Here is a 14,312-nt window from a genome sequence, read left to right on the forward strand (position 1 = left end):
CTTTCACCTAACTCCAGCTTGCATAACTTCATTCTCACATGGAAACATTTGCAGCTGTCTGATTTTATTTAGAAAACAAATTTTCTGAATTTTCTCTCATAAAAGACTGTTTTAACAGAAGCAGTAAATTTGACTCATTCATGAAAAATGGACTCTTCAGACTAATTCATCCTTTCCCAAGTAACAGACAATTCCTATCCCTAGCTTGCTGATCAGCAAGCTATTTTTCTGTTCTGCCATGTGAAGTATAATTTATTTACACAACTGCAAAAAAGCTGCTGCAATGAGTAATTTATGCAGTGAGGAAAACTGACAACTGACAGCTCCTCTGTGCAAGTAAGGGGTCTGGAGAAGTAAAAGCTTTCTGCAACAGAAACAAAAAATACTCCAATATAACCACTGGGTCTCTAAATTAAACTGTAATCAAGAGCTTAGCTAACTTCAGCATGTTCAGAGTAGTTGTGGCATTAGCATTAACAGCACTATCAATCAATGGAACCATCAAGTTGCAGGAAAAATAGTATGTATGTTTAACCAGTTTTTGTAACCACTAGTTAAAAAGTAAACTTAAGAAATGCACAATGTTTACAGGGTCAGAGAAGTCACATGTTTACCGCTGTAGGCAGCATGGCAAGCTACTCTGTGCAAAACAGGTGTATGTTTCTCCTTTGCATATAGATCTGCTAATTACCCTCTACATAATTTCTTCTATTGCACTGTTTCAGCTATATAGGCTACAAACTTCACCTTTGAGTGGGTTTTTTGTTTTGTTTTTAAAACTTCAAGTGACAAGTCTTAAAAAACCTTTTGCATTAGAAAGTACAGTGGACCTATAAAGAATAGGAACCAACAGCTTTGGAAATGTGTATAGCCTTAAGAATACCTGCTAATTACTGTAGCACAGCCAACCAATTATCAAATGACTTACCTTTAGCTTACTGCAAGCATATAACAAAATACCCAGAATGATTAACTCTTGAAATACTATTTGATTCCAATATCAAAGCCTGCAGAGGTTACAATTTTATTTTACCAGATCCCCAAATACATAGTTTGTTTTAAGAGACAAATAAGCTCCTAAGCTGTCAAAACTCGGAGGAGCAATATAGTATCTCCACTAAAAAACCCACTAAAACACGCACACCTACTCAAAAGTCACGAAGTAGAATGCGATCTAGTTGCTAAGACTCAGTCTTTAAACAGTAACTAGAAGTTAATGCACGTACTTATTAGTTAGTAAGTGCATGCATAGCTTTAAAAGCACTCTCAAGAGCATTAATTTTTAAACAGATATGGAAACAAGCTAAAGCAGAATTTAAATAGCATCTTTAAAGCTCTTCTAATAAAATGAGTTCTCTTCACAAAAATCGCAGTATGAGTTTATGCAAGAGTAACAATTTCAGCTGAATGACTATACATCAAAACCACAGAGTTAGAGACAAAAAAACCATTACAGTCCTAAGAAAAGAATGGAAGCCATTGAGCATTCATAGCATTGGACGTGAGGCTAACTGTGGTGTTAGCCACAACAGGAGGATGCTTTCAGCACGCTGATGGTTAAGGTATGACATAGGAGAGCTGCATTCCCTTTTAACAACTCTATGAGTGCAACCAGTTTAAAACTGAAGGAACAAACACTCACCCACATCCGTAAGCACAGTGAGTGTTAACACAAGTCTTTTCTAACCCTGTTCTCAGCAGCTCCGCTCCTCCACTGTAGTTTGAAAGGCAGAGAATACACCAAGGCTTGTGTTCTCTTTACATACACACCTTTAAACATTCAATATGCAATTGCAATCTTATTTTCTACTACTGGATTTTAAACTGCCTGCCTTACAGCAAGTGGCAAATAGCATCCATATTATACTCCCACACAGTCTACTCTAAACACATACACAACACAGTGTACCAAACCACTCAACACTACATGACACACATCTTGCAGCTATTACGAGCTCTCAAAGCAGCACAAGCAGCTACAAGACATGGTGCTCTCCGCAGCTGTGCTCCAATTCTGCCTCAATCCACCTTGGAGCATCACACTGGCGAGTCTCTAAAAAGCTTGAGAGGAAATACACAAAGAGCAATTTAGAAATAATAAAAACAGAAGGTTCAAGCGATCAAGATAATTTTGATCCTACGATCTAAGAGATTTCAGTCATTTCTAATGACTGGTCTGTTTGCTAATAGCAAACACCTGCACAGCTTTCACACTCGTTATGCAAACGGAAAAATAGTGCATTTGCTCTAAATCAAGAGATATTTGGGGGAGGAAAATAAAAGCATACGTAACAGGAAACAAAATTAATGCTAAATCTGGAAGACAGGAAGAAAGAAGCTTCAAGGACAAGACGAAAAAAGTCAGAAAAAGTCAGACAAAACGATTATTCAGTAAAGCAGATTAGATTTTTAAAGGCATTAGCTGTAAACTTGCATGAGATCAAAAGCAAACCAGAATTTTTTATATACACACACATTGCCACAAGTACATTTCCAGTGAATACCAGATTCAGGTCATATTAGTTTGCTTCACAGGCTGCTGACAATCTTCCAGAAAGCTTCCCTCCCACTTTGAATACCTGAATTCATTAATTCTTACAAAATAAAATAAATTAATATTTTTCTTCAACTCCTAATAAGGTGAGAAAAATCTTTTAAGTTTATTCACCTTAAATTATTATATACATTTTAAATCTAAAGGTGAACTTATAGCAAAAATTCATTTACCTAAATTTCAGATGAAATAAATAGCTCTTTAGGTGTTCAGGTTCCAAAAGCTCACACAATCACGAAGTCTGACACTGGATGCGCAGCATTTAAGAGAATCCGTCGCTGAACCAAAAGTGCCATTCTTTGTGCAGATATCTCTTGCAGATATACAAATTATATGCACTGACTACTCTAAACAAATTTGAGAATTAAGAAAGTTACCATGCTCACTACCAGCACCTTCAGGAAAAGGGTGCCTGGTATTTCCCCTTTATGGCAAAACAGTAACGCTTCTTCCTGGTCTGAGTGAAAAGCTAAGGAAGATGTAATGAGATTAGCCAGGATGTGATTCTGCTTTTACACTTGTTTACAAATCTCACCACAGTTGCTTCCCTGCTAAGCTGTTTATTCATAAATGGTACAATTAGCAATTCCCCAAAGACTCCCATCGCCTCTGTGAGAAAGCAAGCCTCTACCGGAATCCTGTTTCTGAAGTTCAGATCTATTGATTTGTGTTTTCCTCCGCCCCTTTTTGTCAATTAGTTTGACTACAAACTGACTAGGATGATTAACTCTCTGGAATTATTTCTCTTTGCTTCTCTCTGAAAAACAAGGGACTGGAGGCGAGATGTTGGACTTATTATTGACGTAGCTATCTATCATTTACTCATCAGATGTTCCATACTTAATGATGGAGAGATCACAATACACACACAGTTGATCAGAACAAATATCACAAATGAATTCTAAATAGTTTCATATACCCTTTTAGCCTACTTCTGGAGGCAAAAAGCAAGTTCTAGAAAATAACATCAACTATATGACATGGGACCAATAAACAAAACCATTTTCAAGACAAATGCTACCCACTGCACTGTGGAAAAAAAAAAAATCACTTACAGTCTTGAATGATAATCTGTGTTGTTAATATCTCAAAGGAAGATACAAGAAGATGACCAGTTCTAGCTGAAGACCCAGAGATTAATTTTAATCAGTCTAATCAATTTATTCACAGTAAAAAATGCTTTATATACTGTGGCTCATTTTGATCTGAGTGAAGACTAAAAATAAAATGCAATTTTCCATTAAATATCATCTCATCCACAAAACGTGCCAGGCTAATGAACTCTTTTCTCCCTGTATTTGCTGTATCCATTATCTTCGATAACGCTTTTTGAAAATTCCAGCTAGCACCATCTTCCAAAACCCATTTCTCACCTGCAACAAGCCTACTAACCACAGTCTCCCAAAGCCAGGAGAAGCAGGGCAAGCAGATCACGTAACATCTAACTTTTGAGTTCGCACATTACATTGAACCCAATTCCTGAAGGCCTCATACAGATAATTAAACTTTTAAAATAAGGAAGTATACCACGTGAAGATGACATATTTACACTCCCCAAACCCTGTCTCAAACAAACTCTGAGAGTTCCTCTAAGTTTCTCTTATAATCTCAAAGACATGATGCTAAACAATACAGAAAAACTTCCATTTCTTAATTCGTCAACACCGTCAATGAAAAATAAAACTGTATTAACAATGCTTTCTGGAGCCATTATCAGTCTTCTGTTGGAGTTCAGTATTATAGAATATGCTACATGGAGTTCACTATACCAGAAACATGTGCCAGCACTTCTCCACTCCACCCCTCCAATATTCTCCCTAGAGCAATATATTCAGCCATTGGGTGGCTTTCATTTTTTTCCACATTTTTTTTTAATTCAGCACCTACTCCAAAATCCTGAAATAAGTTTAAAGTTACAACTGTATGCTTTGTACATCTCTGTCCATTAGGCCTGCTGCCAACAGTTAGACAAATATGAAAGATTAACCTTTTCCAGAGCTTTATTCTACTCTTAAATCAACTTGGCTCTCCTTTCCTTAAAGCTGGATGAAAGAAAGCAACACCTTTTCAAGTACATTACAGTGCTCATCAAATTCATGCTCTTTTGTTCAAGAGAGCCTTATATTCAGATACAATTGCAGTTTCTACCTCCACCTATCCCTAGTAAGTGCTGTTCACCTTGAAGATGTCCCTTGATCTCAGCTATGCCTTCTGAACAAAATGAAAGAGGAGTTCACAAGTGTGGCACCCTGATCTACCTTAAATATGAAGCTTCCAATGTATGAAAGTTATGGGGTTTTAGTAAGATGTTTTATTCCCACAAAGCAAGGTTACTTCCCCACCCACCTCTGGAAATACCAGAGCTTCCAGAAAAATGAGAAGTTCTGTAAAACCTAAACACTAATTACAGCAAGTTTTAGTCTGGATGACTCTTTCCCTATGTAACAAAATATTCTACTGTCTCCTAAAATTGCCAGAAAGATCATCATGAACCTTATCATCATCTCTCACAAGGCATTCTCTATGCCTTGGACTTGCTCTTTGCCAGGACTCTATGCTCTTTGCCTAGGACTGCAAAACCTTTTCATAGAAGACTTCACTGTTTATATTAACCTAGCACACCTGAACTACACAACAACTAAGGCTATATAGGCTCTGAACACTTACTCCACTCTCAGATTTCAATATACCCAAGTACAGTTTACTTAAAACTCTACACTTAGACTTATATCTCTTCAAAGTCTGTTTTCATGTACAGATAATGTACCAACCAGCAGACATTTGTTCAAGCTCTTATTCACTAAAGCAAATTTATATCAAAGATTTGAAAACATTCCTACACATTACCTAGGCTGAGAGTTCTCTTCATACATCCTCTCCTTCCCTTCCTTGAAGAGGCTGATGGTCTGCTTGGTTTTCTTCATCAAGTTCTCCATGAACACGCGGAAATACTCATTTTCTCCTAGGGTCTCCATCTTCCCCTCGTAGCGTGAGAGGATGGTTCGTAGATGCTGGTAGGTATCAGGCAGCAGATCTAGGATATAGGGCGGGCTATTCTTCAAAGCCAATTTTGGGTTCTGACACAAACGCACCACCTACGGTTAATGAAGAAAATACCATTTTGAAAACTTAAAAATAGCAAGTCATGATTAGTTACACAATTCAGCATTACTTACAAAGACAGTACACTGAAACACTCCCTCTCAACAAGCCACACCTTTTACTCAAGTCCAGATAGGGAGCCCAGCTACCATAAAAGAATTGAGTTTATGGACAAAGTGCACATGGACTGACAAAACTCCCAACATACATGTGATTATATTTCATTAGGTTGCATTTCACTGCCAAGTGCATTTTCAAAAATGAAATTCAAGAAAATTCATTTGGAGTTTGTAAACAGCAAGGATGTAACTTACCATACATGTGTCTAGTACTTCCTGCCACATTTCAGACTCTGAACATGCCCATAGGCAGAACTTTACCTGTCTATCTGCCCTGATTTTGGCTGCAAAAGCGACTTTTCACACCGATTCATATTTTCGGGACAAATGTACCCACAGAGGAAGCTCCACTGCTACAGATATCACTGATGCCAGTAAGTGTTCCCAAAGTGAAAGTCTTTGGAAGGCAACAGTGCTAGAAGAATCTCCTTTTCTTCCTCCTTGAATACATACAAGGACTAAGAGGAACAACAGCTTTTATGAATAATGACAACCACCAAGAAAGAATGAATGCAGAGGAATTTTTCTGTGCAAGAATGAGAAATAAGCTGTAGCATAATAGATATGGTATGAGGAGTCTGGGTAAAAGTTTAGCTCCCAAGAACTTGTGTCCTGACTTATGCATCAATTTTGCTTCTAAATTCTGTTAGATGAATCTCATAGCAAAACTAGATTCTTCACAATAATTGCTGTGGGTTTCTTTTTTGTTTGGTTTTTTTTTTGCCTTTTTTTAATAAAAACACATCCACAGTGATACTAGTAATTAGATTAAAGAGTTATTAGATTACCTCAACCTGTCTTCTGCTTGGTATACAACTAAAAAACTCATTTTTCTTCCTTCCAAGCCATATGTTCTCTATTTTTTTTTTTAGCAGCAAAATCACATATTCTCAAAGCTAAGAGCTTGAATCTATCAACCCAAATTTTTGCTATCTACAGTGAATTTATTGGATCATCAATAAAATAATTTTAGGTGCTTACTTTTCCATTATGTTACTTGTGCCTTAACTACAAGTAGAATATTCCTGTTCAGAACTCACAGGCAAGACAACAGTTGTATCTGTACACAAACAACTCGGGATGCAAACTGAGCTTAATATAGGTCTTTAACCTACAGGAACATAGAGCTTACATGCCAAAAGCTCAGGATAAGTTTATGTGCTAGCCAAAATTTTCCATTATCTAGACAGGGAATGATAGAGAGAGGTAATGGCAAAGCAGCAATTTGAAAAATTAGTGGTGCACTTTCAGTTATAAAGAGGGCTGAAACTCTAGAGTTGCATGGTCAGTATCAGATGAAGTTTACAAGCTAAGAACCAGCAGCTGGTATAGTCTTACTGCTGTCCTGCTGGCTAACAGCTTCTAGCTTCTGTGATTTACATCAAACTTGAGAGGAAGGCTGGTACAAAATGTAGATACAGTTTCCTGAAGTTCTTCACCAAAATGAATGTTATCTGACTGCTTAATACCAAGCACATGAATAAGGTCCAAACTAATCACACTGCCAGGTGTAGGGGTATTACAGGTATCAAGCAATGTAGCACTGCAGAATGCAAAGCTTAAGGGTAATGGGTAGGAAAAGGTAAAAGAACAATCTAACAAACTTTTGCAGTACATCACTTCCATAAAATCTTGTGAAACCTTCAAGGGGAATTGACTAGTTCCCTACAATGCATAGTTAAATACCTACTTCCCTTAAACAAAGTAATTTGTTCTGAAACAGTGCTTCAGCATTTAAGTTTGCCATTCAGGGTACATGCAAAAAGCAACCTTGTTGAGTTAACTGACATCTCTGATTTTATCCGACTTGCAGTAGTGCCTCTAATAAGAGCTGACTGAGAAAGACTCAATTTCAGCAAAAAGCACCCAGTGTATCAATACTTAAACAGAAAAACCTGACTGCCATTGAAAAAGCCTCTGCAAGAATACACTGAAAAAACCTAGCAAAATTTTCCCTCCATTTTGAAGAGGCTGCCAAGGATTAGGAGGTCTAGATAATGAGATGGATGGCCAGACGACTGACTTATCCAATTGATTCTGATGCCTCAACTGCTGCTTCCGTGGAGCCTGTGAACATTGTACAATGAACCATATCAATGAATTGAGTCAACACATTTATCCCCTGAATAAGACTAGTTTCACTACGCAGCATGCATAGGTTCTAAATGTGCTCCTCAGACACAGCTGAACCGTGCTATGGAGAGCAAAATCTTTTCTTCAACAGAAATCGTTTAGTACACAGTGAGTTTAAAACCTTAATAAAACCACAGTCAGCTCTTATGAGGAAGCAACATTAAGCACGCATACAAGTCAGAGTATGCACTTTTCTCAGTCATCTGTAACAGAAAAGTTTGGCTGTTACCCCTTGAAAATATCCAGCTATAGAAGCAGCAGACCCACTGTGTTTCAGTAATGTAACAAACTTCAATATAAATTAGAAAGATTTCCCCAGAGCAGAAGCAAGCTCTGCAAACCACTCATTCTCATTGTCTCTATAAGAACATTTCCCAAGAAGTGACTTGCAAGGATATCTCAAATAGTTAACAGAAAGGCCCAAACTGCTGTAATTTTATTATCAAATGAGTTTCTTTATTTACCAAGTAGACCAAAATTAGCTAAGATAAGCATTCAAACAAAGCTACGTAAGTAGGAACTGCTGCCTCTTGAGCAAATCTGGTCGTTTTATAACACAGCAGCAACAAAACCAGTTGCATTTTGCTTGTTTCTCTACGTGTGCACTTGCAGCATCGTGACGACGTCAAAAGGAATGTTCCCAGCCCTGGGAACAGCCACCCCTCAGCAAGCTACCCTGCCTACCACAAGGATCAGCAACATGGAAGGAAATTGAGCAAAACGCAGCAAATATTTTCAATTAGGTGTGATGGCAACAAACATAACCAGTCCGTGTTTTTAAACTATCACCCAAACTCATCCAAGTTTCCCTGGCTTATGCTTTGTTCTCTCAGGAACAAGCCTTTTCCAGAGACATTCTGGGGTTTTTAGAAATACCAGTAAAGCATTTTAAGCTTAGCACAAAGATTCTAAGAGGCCTGTGAAGGGCCCTAAAATTGAGTTCACTGATTTTCATTTTCCAAACTCAAGAGAAGAAAAATAATAAAAAATAGTTTCCCCTCTCACTTTTGACGAAAGAATCTGTTATCTATTTGTTCAAGGAAAAAAGAAATCTCATCTAGATTTTCTAGGCCTGGAATTAAGTCTTTCCCCTCAAGATTCTGCAGCTTGCCTTGACTGATCTCTGGTTTTCAAATATCTCTTCCTCAGCACTGCTTCATTAGACTTGCACAAATAAAGGAACTGGGTAACTATCATAGGAAAACAGCAACACTATATACAGAGCACTGTCACAGGCACAATGTATGGATAACCTGAGAAATAGAGCAAGAACCATGAGCTTTTTTAAATACTGCAGTCAGGTTACATAGTTGGATTAGGTACATGTTAGTAGAAGCAAGGAATAAGCATTCAGGAAAAATGAGATACCTAAGCAAATGCACTCATTTAACAATACACAGTATTTGTTAGGAAGGGTGGAGTGTGCTCTTAACAGAGGGCACAAACCTACACAAATTGTGGCCCCTCAAGGGAGACTCACCAGCTGCAACACTAGCAGGCTGTTTCCTCCCTGAATCGCCCTCCCTCAGCTTCTCAACCCATCCTCTTGGTTCATTATTTTCCCCATTTTGCTCATCCCCAGTCCTACCCACAAAAAAGCTAGTGCCAGCCTGTTTGCTGCAGCCATTGATACGACACCCCATTTCTTGTTCTGGCAGAAGGTCCCCAGCACAGACAGCACCCACCTGCTTGCCTAAGACAAGGGACAGTGTCACAGCATTCCAGGCCTGACAAGCCCCCAAGGTGCTTCTCTGCCAGATAACAGTTTTTCCTTTCAGCTCAGTTCTGAAAAGCCATAGTTCCTTCCTTCCTTTAAGAGCTTAATAGCTAACTTCTTATTGAAATCACATTTCATTTCATCTTGAGACAGCAACAAAAGAAAATCTACTCAAATGCATCTTACCTCCCACTGAATTTGGATTTGGCCTCTCTTCTACTTACAACGAAGGTGACCTACAGTGGCATTTCTCTATATGATCTTTGGGAACTGAATGACGTCAGTTTGCTGTTTAGAGATAAGCTTTATCTCAAAGTTCGTCTTCCTCCTTCATGTCTTACTACATGTACTGTACCATTCTTCTGCTACATCCCTTATACCTCATCCCAAGCAGTTCGTGACTATACCACTTATACCATCCACAGCAATGAACTCAAGTGGTCTGCATTATCTGCTGCCCAGATCGCATTTGCAAGAACTGAATCCTAATCTTATCCTTTTGCGTGAAGAAGTACAAACTGTTTTCACCAGTCAATACATCATACATTTTCTTATACTAAGCAATGCCTTATTTGCTAGACAGTGATAAGATGAGCAAGCATAATAAAAACAAATTAAGAGCAGTTCCCCCCTCTTGAACCAATCTATGCACTTTACTGGGTTCAAGACACTGCAAGGTAATTGCTATGTTGCCTACTGTGCTATTTGTCACTGCAAGCTTGCAGGCTCACCAGACGCCTGACAACACATTCAGCTTCCAAACACACATTCAACTTCTATTCCATAGATAAATGCATAAACGTCACCTAATTCAGCTGAAGGTGAACATCCTGCTGCACATTGATGAAAAGGGCTGTTTTACATCCCTACTATATGTGACCACATGCAACTGCAGGAGGAACAGTTAGTACTGACAGAAAAATCAGAACTTTAAGCAAAAGAATCTGAAAAACAGAAATACATCAGGCAGCTTATGGAGAACATTATGGGGAAAATATTTGGACAAGAATCAACTTGCATAGGAAATTCATCAGTCACATCTGAAAACAGAGATGCACGAATAAATAATTAGCTGGTGTTGTCAAAGCAGAGTAACAAATCAGGTTGTGAATGTACTGTATGCACAGATAGAGCACACATTTCTAAAAGGCAAACACATAATCTATTAAACATGCACACAAGTGTTTTGGTGTTTTTTTTATCTGCACCTGCAATTTCATTTACTTGGCCCAGAAGACTAACCCATTTTCAATACCTCCCATCCACTTAACCCGTCTCACCACTAGTTTCACGAGCACTGGCAATTTGCTACACAACTAAAAAGATTTTTTAATTCAGATATGCTTTCATAAGTGTGCATAAGTACAACTAAAGTCTAACCGAAATCTGAAAGGCTTTTCGCAGCCAAGCTTCTCCTCCTGTACAACTCAGACTGACCAACTAATTCTTTAAGACTTTAAAAATTAAGCCTACACCTATGAGCTTTTTGGATGCTGCCTACAAGCAAAACTATGAAGTCAGTGCACATTTAAAAGAGGTTACTTTAACTTGTGACAAATACAACAGCAGCCTTGTTTTTTCTGTAAGTGGTATTATGGTGGAGAGGGTATACCGCCAAAGACTGGCTATGTAGATCTGAAACCAAAAATATGCCCCCCCACCCCCCCCCCCAAACCCATCCCACTGCAATTCAAAAAGCTAAGGTAATCAGGCTAACCTTTTCCTTTGAACAGACCAGGCTATGAGGTCAAACACAGGTTGACATTCACAACTATATCACATGTATATGAATGAAGATGTGCATTCTCACAAGCTGTATCTGCAAGTTAAACTTATTTCTAAGAGGATCGCATTTCCATGCTCAAACTACTTTTCCCACATTAGCACTTAGGCTTGCCCTCAATGTTTATAAGAGAGCCATTGGCACTTCTCAAAAGACTTTTTTCTTTATCCCAATCTCTCTCTGTAGAAAGTGATCAAAGCTCATCACAAGCACAGCAAGGCACAACTATAAAGCATGCCTTTTGTCGAGCCAGCCAACACAAAGTGATTTCTTGGCATGAACATAATTTAATATGTCTTTAAAAAAGTCATCTACTCTGCCTGCTTTAGCACTTACTGCAGGAGACTCAGACACTGCATGCATAAACAACGCAGGGAAAAGAGAAAGAAAAGTTGAAATGCATAAGCCTACAGGGCAATTGGATGAGGTATGCCCATCAGCCCTGCTTCTGCTCCCAGAGGGGAAGAGGTGACACTCCCCAAGGACTGCAGGCAACTTTGGCAATGCTCTTACTCTGCACTACTTTCAGGGCCCTGAACCCAGCATTATAAAATGCACTGCACGTTTTAGACTCCCAACACGTCAAGCCTAGCCTCAGTTCTCAGGGGTGAACAGTAATAACATCAGAGGATCAATCAAAATACCATGAAAAGTGTTAGAAGATTTTTATTTTATGCCCACTTCTGAATGCCTACGCTCACTTACTAGGTCATTCTATAAATAATGCTAGCATCCACTAACAACTCACCAGGATTTCTTAAAACAATGGATTTACCAACACACCTAGCCAGGCTACTAAATCAACTGCCGTACCCCAACACACCATCAGGCCAAAGTTTCTGGTGTCTGCCCCCGGCAACAGCTATTTCCTGGCATTTTAGAAGGTGGAGGAGGGGAGAGAGTCTTAATGACCCCAGAGTGCAGTGCCCCGCATAAAGGCGTGGGACTGGAAGATAGCCTTTCCAACTCCAGCATCACAGGTTTTCATTGTTTAACATTAGATTTCACATGCCTTATCTTTGTGTAACTACATGCATTTATTGCAGAAGGCTTTATTCAGACTTTTACAGTCTTTATCTAGCTCCCAGTTTTAAGGAAAAGGTTTTGTGCTGACCTCGGTAACATGTCCCTATTAATTCAGAAAAGAATAACCTGAACTGCCACAATAGAAATGCTCAGGCTCACCGTCCAGTACCCACACACCAGTCTCTATCACAGGCTGAGGCTCACCTTCAGACAAACAAATCCCAAATTCTTCCCTCATGCAGTTATACACAGGTAGGACTTATTGCTGACACCACCAGGATGCACCTGCAGCTCCCAACCAGGCCCTACCCGTACCCAGCCTCTCTCCCCCCACCAGCACCACCACTGCCCACCCCAGCCTCTACAAGAATACAACCGTACAAATTCCGGATCCTCTTGAGCAGGTCTGCACCTTCTGCCCCAAGTCTTCCCCTCTTTCTCCAACCTGTTTGCCCCACAGCCCTGCACGCAGCTCATCCCTTGCAGAGCTGCTGCTCTCCCCTCACACCTTCCAGGCTTCACATCCTACCCCGCCTCTGGCCTCTCCTCCACCGCACACCTCTCCACCGACTCCCACGTCCTCCCCCCGCAAAAACTGTGCCACCCTATCCTGCGCCCGCGCAGTTCTCGCCCCCACCCAAACATTTCACCCCAAGCCACACAGCTCTCTCCCCCGCCAGCCAACACTGTAAAGCCCTGCAGCTCCAAGCTTACCCCACCCCAGAGCCCCCTCTGCCCCCAGAGCCACCCCACCGCCCCAAACTCCTCAGCCCAGCCTTACCCCAGCCCTGCACAGCCCTGCCTGCCCTAGCCCTCACTGCCCTACCCTAACCCCCGGCCCCTCCCAGCCCCCTACCCGGCCTAAGGCCCTACCCCAACCCACAGGGCCTGCTCTCGTCCCAGCCCGACCCCCCGGAGCCGCCCCACAGCCCTCCCCGCCCGCCCAGGCCGGCCCACCTTGTCCATCAGCTTCCAGCACTTCTCCACCATCTTCTTGTCCACGGCGCCGGGCTGGTGCGGGCCGAGGTGGTGATGGTGCGGCTGGAAGGCGTCCTTCATGAGCCCGATCAGCCCCCCAGGGCCCTTCTTCAGCGGCGCCGACATGAGGGCGGCGCGGGGGCGGGGGGCAGCCGCGAGCGCGCCCACACCCGCGCCCGACCCGTCGCCCCCGTCCGGCACCGGGCCGCAGCCCTGCAGGGCAACCGGGCGCGGGGGCGCTCCCGCGGGCAGGGCAGGGCAGGGCCGGGCTGGCGGCGGCAGCGGGAGCCGCGGGCGGTGGCGGCGGCGGGGGAGCCCGGTTCTATCGCCGCTCCGCCTTCCGCCCCGGCCACGCCGCGCGCCGATTGGCTGGCGACGCCCGAGACCGCCCCCTCCGCCGGGGAGGAGCCGGCGCCGATTGGTCGGCGGGGGAGGGAGAAGGGCGAGCGGCGGCCCTGCCGGGAGGCCCCGCCCCGTCGCCGTGGGACAGGCGCAGGGAGGTGGCGAGGGCGGCGCGGCGGCCATGTTTGGTGCGGGCGGGCGGGGCGGGGTCACCATGGGAACGGCGAGGGCGGTGCCCGGGCCGCGCTGCCCGGCTCCCGCCGCTCCCCTCCAGGGATGGAGCCGGGCCCCGGCGGCGGTTCGCTCGCCGTGCCCTTCCCCGCGGCCACGGTCTCGCAGGTTGCGAAACAGGATCGTTTCCCCTTTCTAGCAGCCGGGTTCCCTTTTCTTCTTTCGGCCCGAAAACGGGGAAGCGGGCCCGGGAACGGCTCTGCGCGGCTGCCGGGCCGACTCTGCCTCCGCCCCGTCCCCCGCGGCTGCTGCCGCCGGCGGGCTCCTCCGCCCTCCCCACCGGCCTGGCGAAACCTCCTCGCCCCGGCCGTGGGAAGCCAGAAGCGG

The 14,312-nt window shown here is 42.6% G+C and overlaps 1 protein-coding gene across 1 annotated transcript in view; it reads right to left on the minus strand.

Moving 5' to 3' along the window:
- CBL (Cbl proto-oncogene) overlaps positions 1-13,748 on the minus strand; it is a 40,812-nt gene extending 27,064 nt beyond the window's left edge. The window contains exons 1-2 of the mRNA XM_074561163.1: positions 13,392-13,748; positions 5,402-5,649 (exon numbers count right to left, since the gene is read on the minus strand). Of these exons, the coding sequence (XP_074417264.1) occupies positions 5,402-5,649; positions 13,392-13,538 (395 nt within the window). The 5' untranslated portion in view covers positions 13,539-13,748. The remainder of the gene's footprint in view (positions 1-5,401; positions 5,650-13,391) is intronic.
- Positions 13,749-14,312: the final 564 nt, after the last annotated feature.

Source organism: Larus michahellis, chromosome 17 (assembly GCF_964199755.1).
Source record: "Larus michahellis chromosome 17, bLarMic1.1, whole genome shotgun sequence".
Lineage (NCBI taxonomy): Eukaryota > Metazoa > Chordata > Aves > Charadriiformes > Laridae > Larus > Larus michahellis.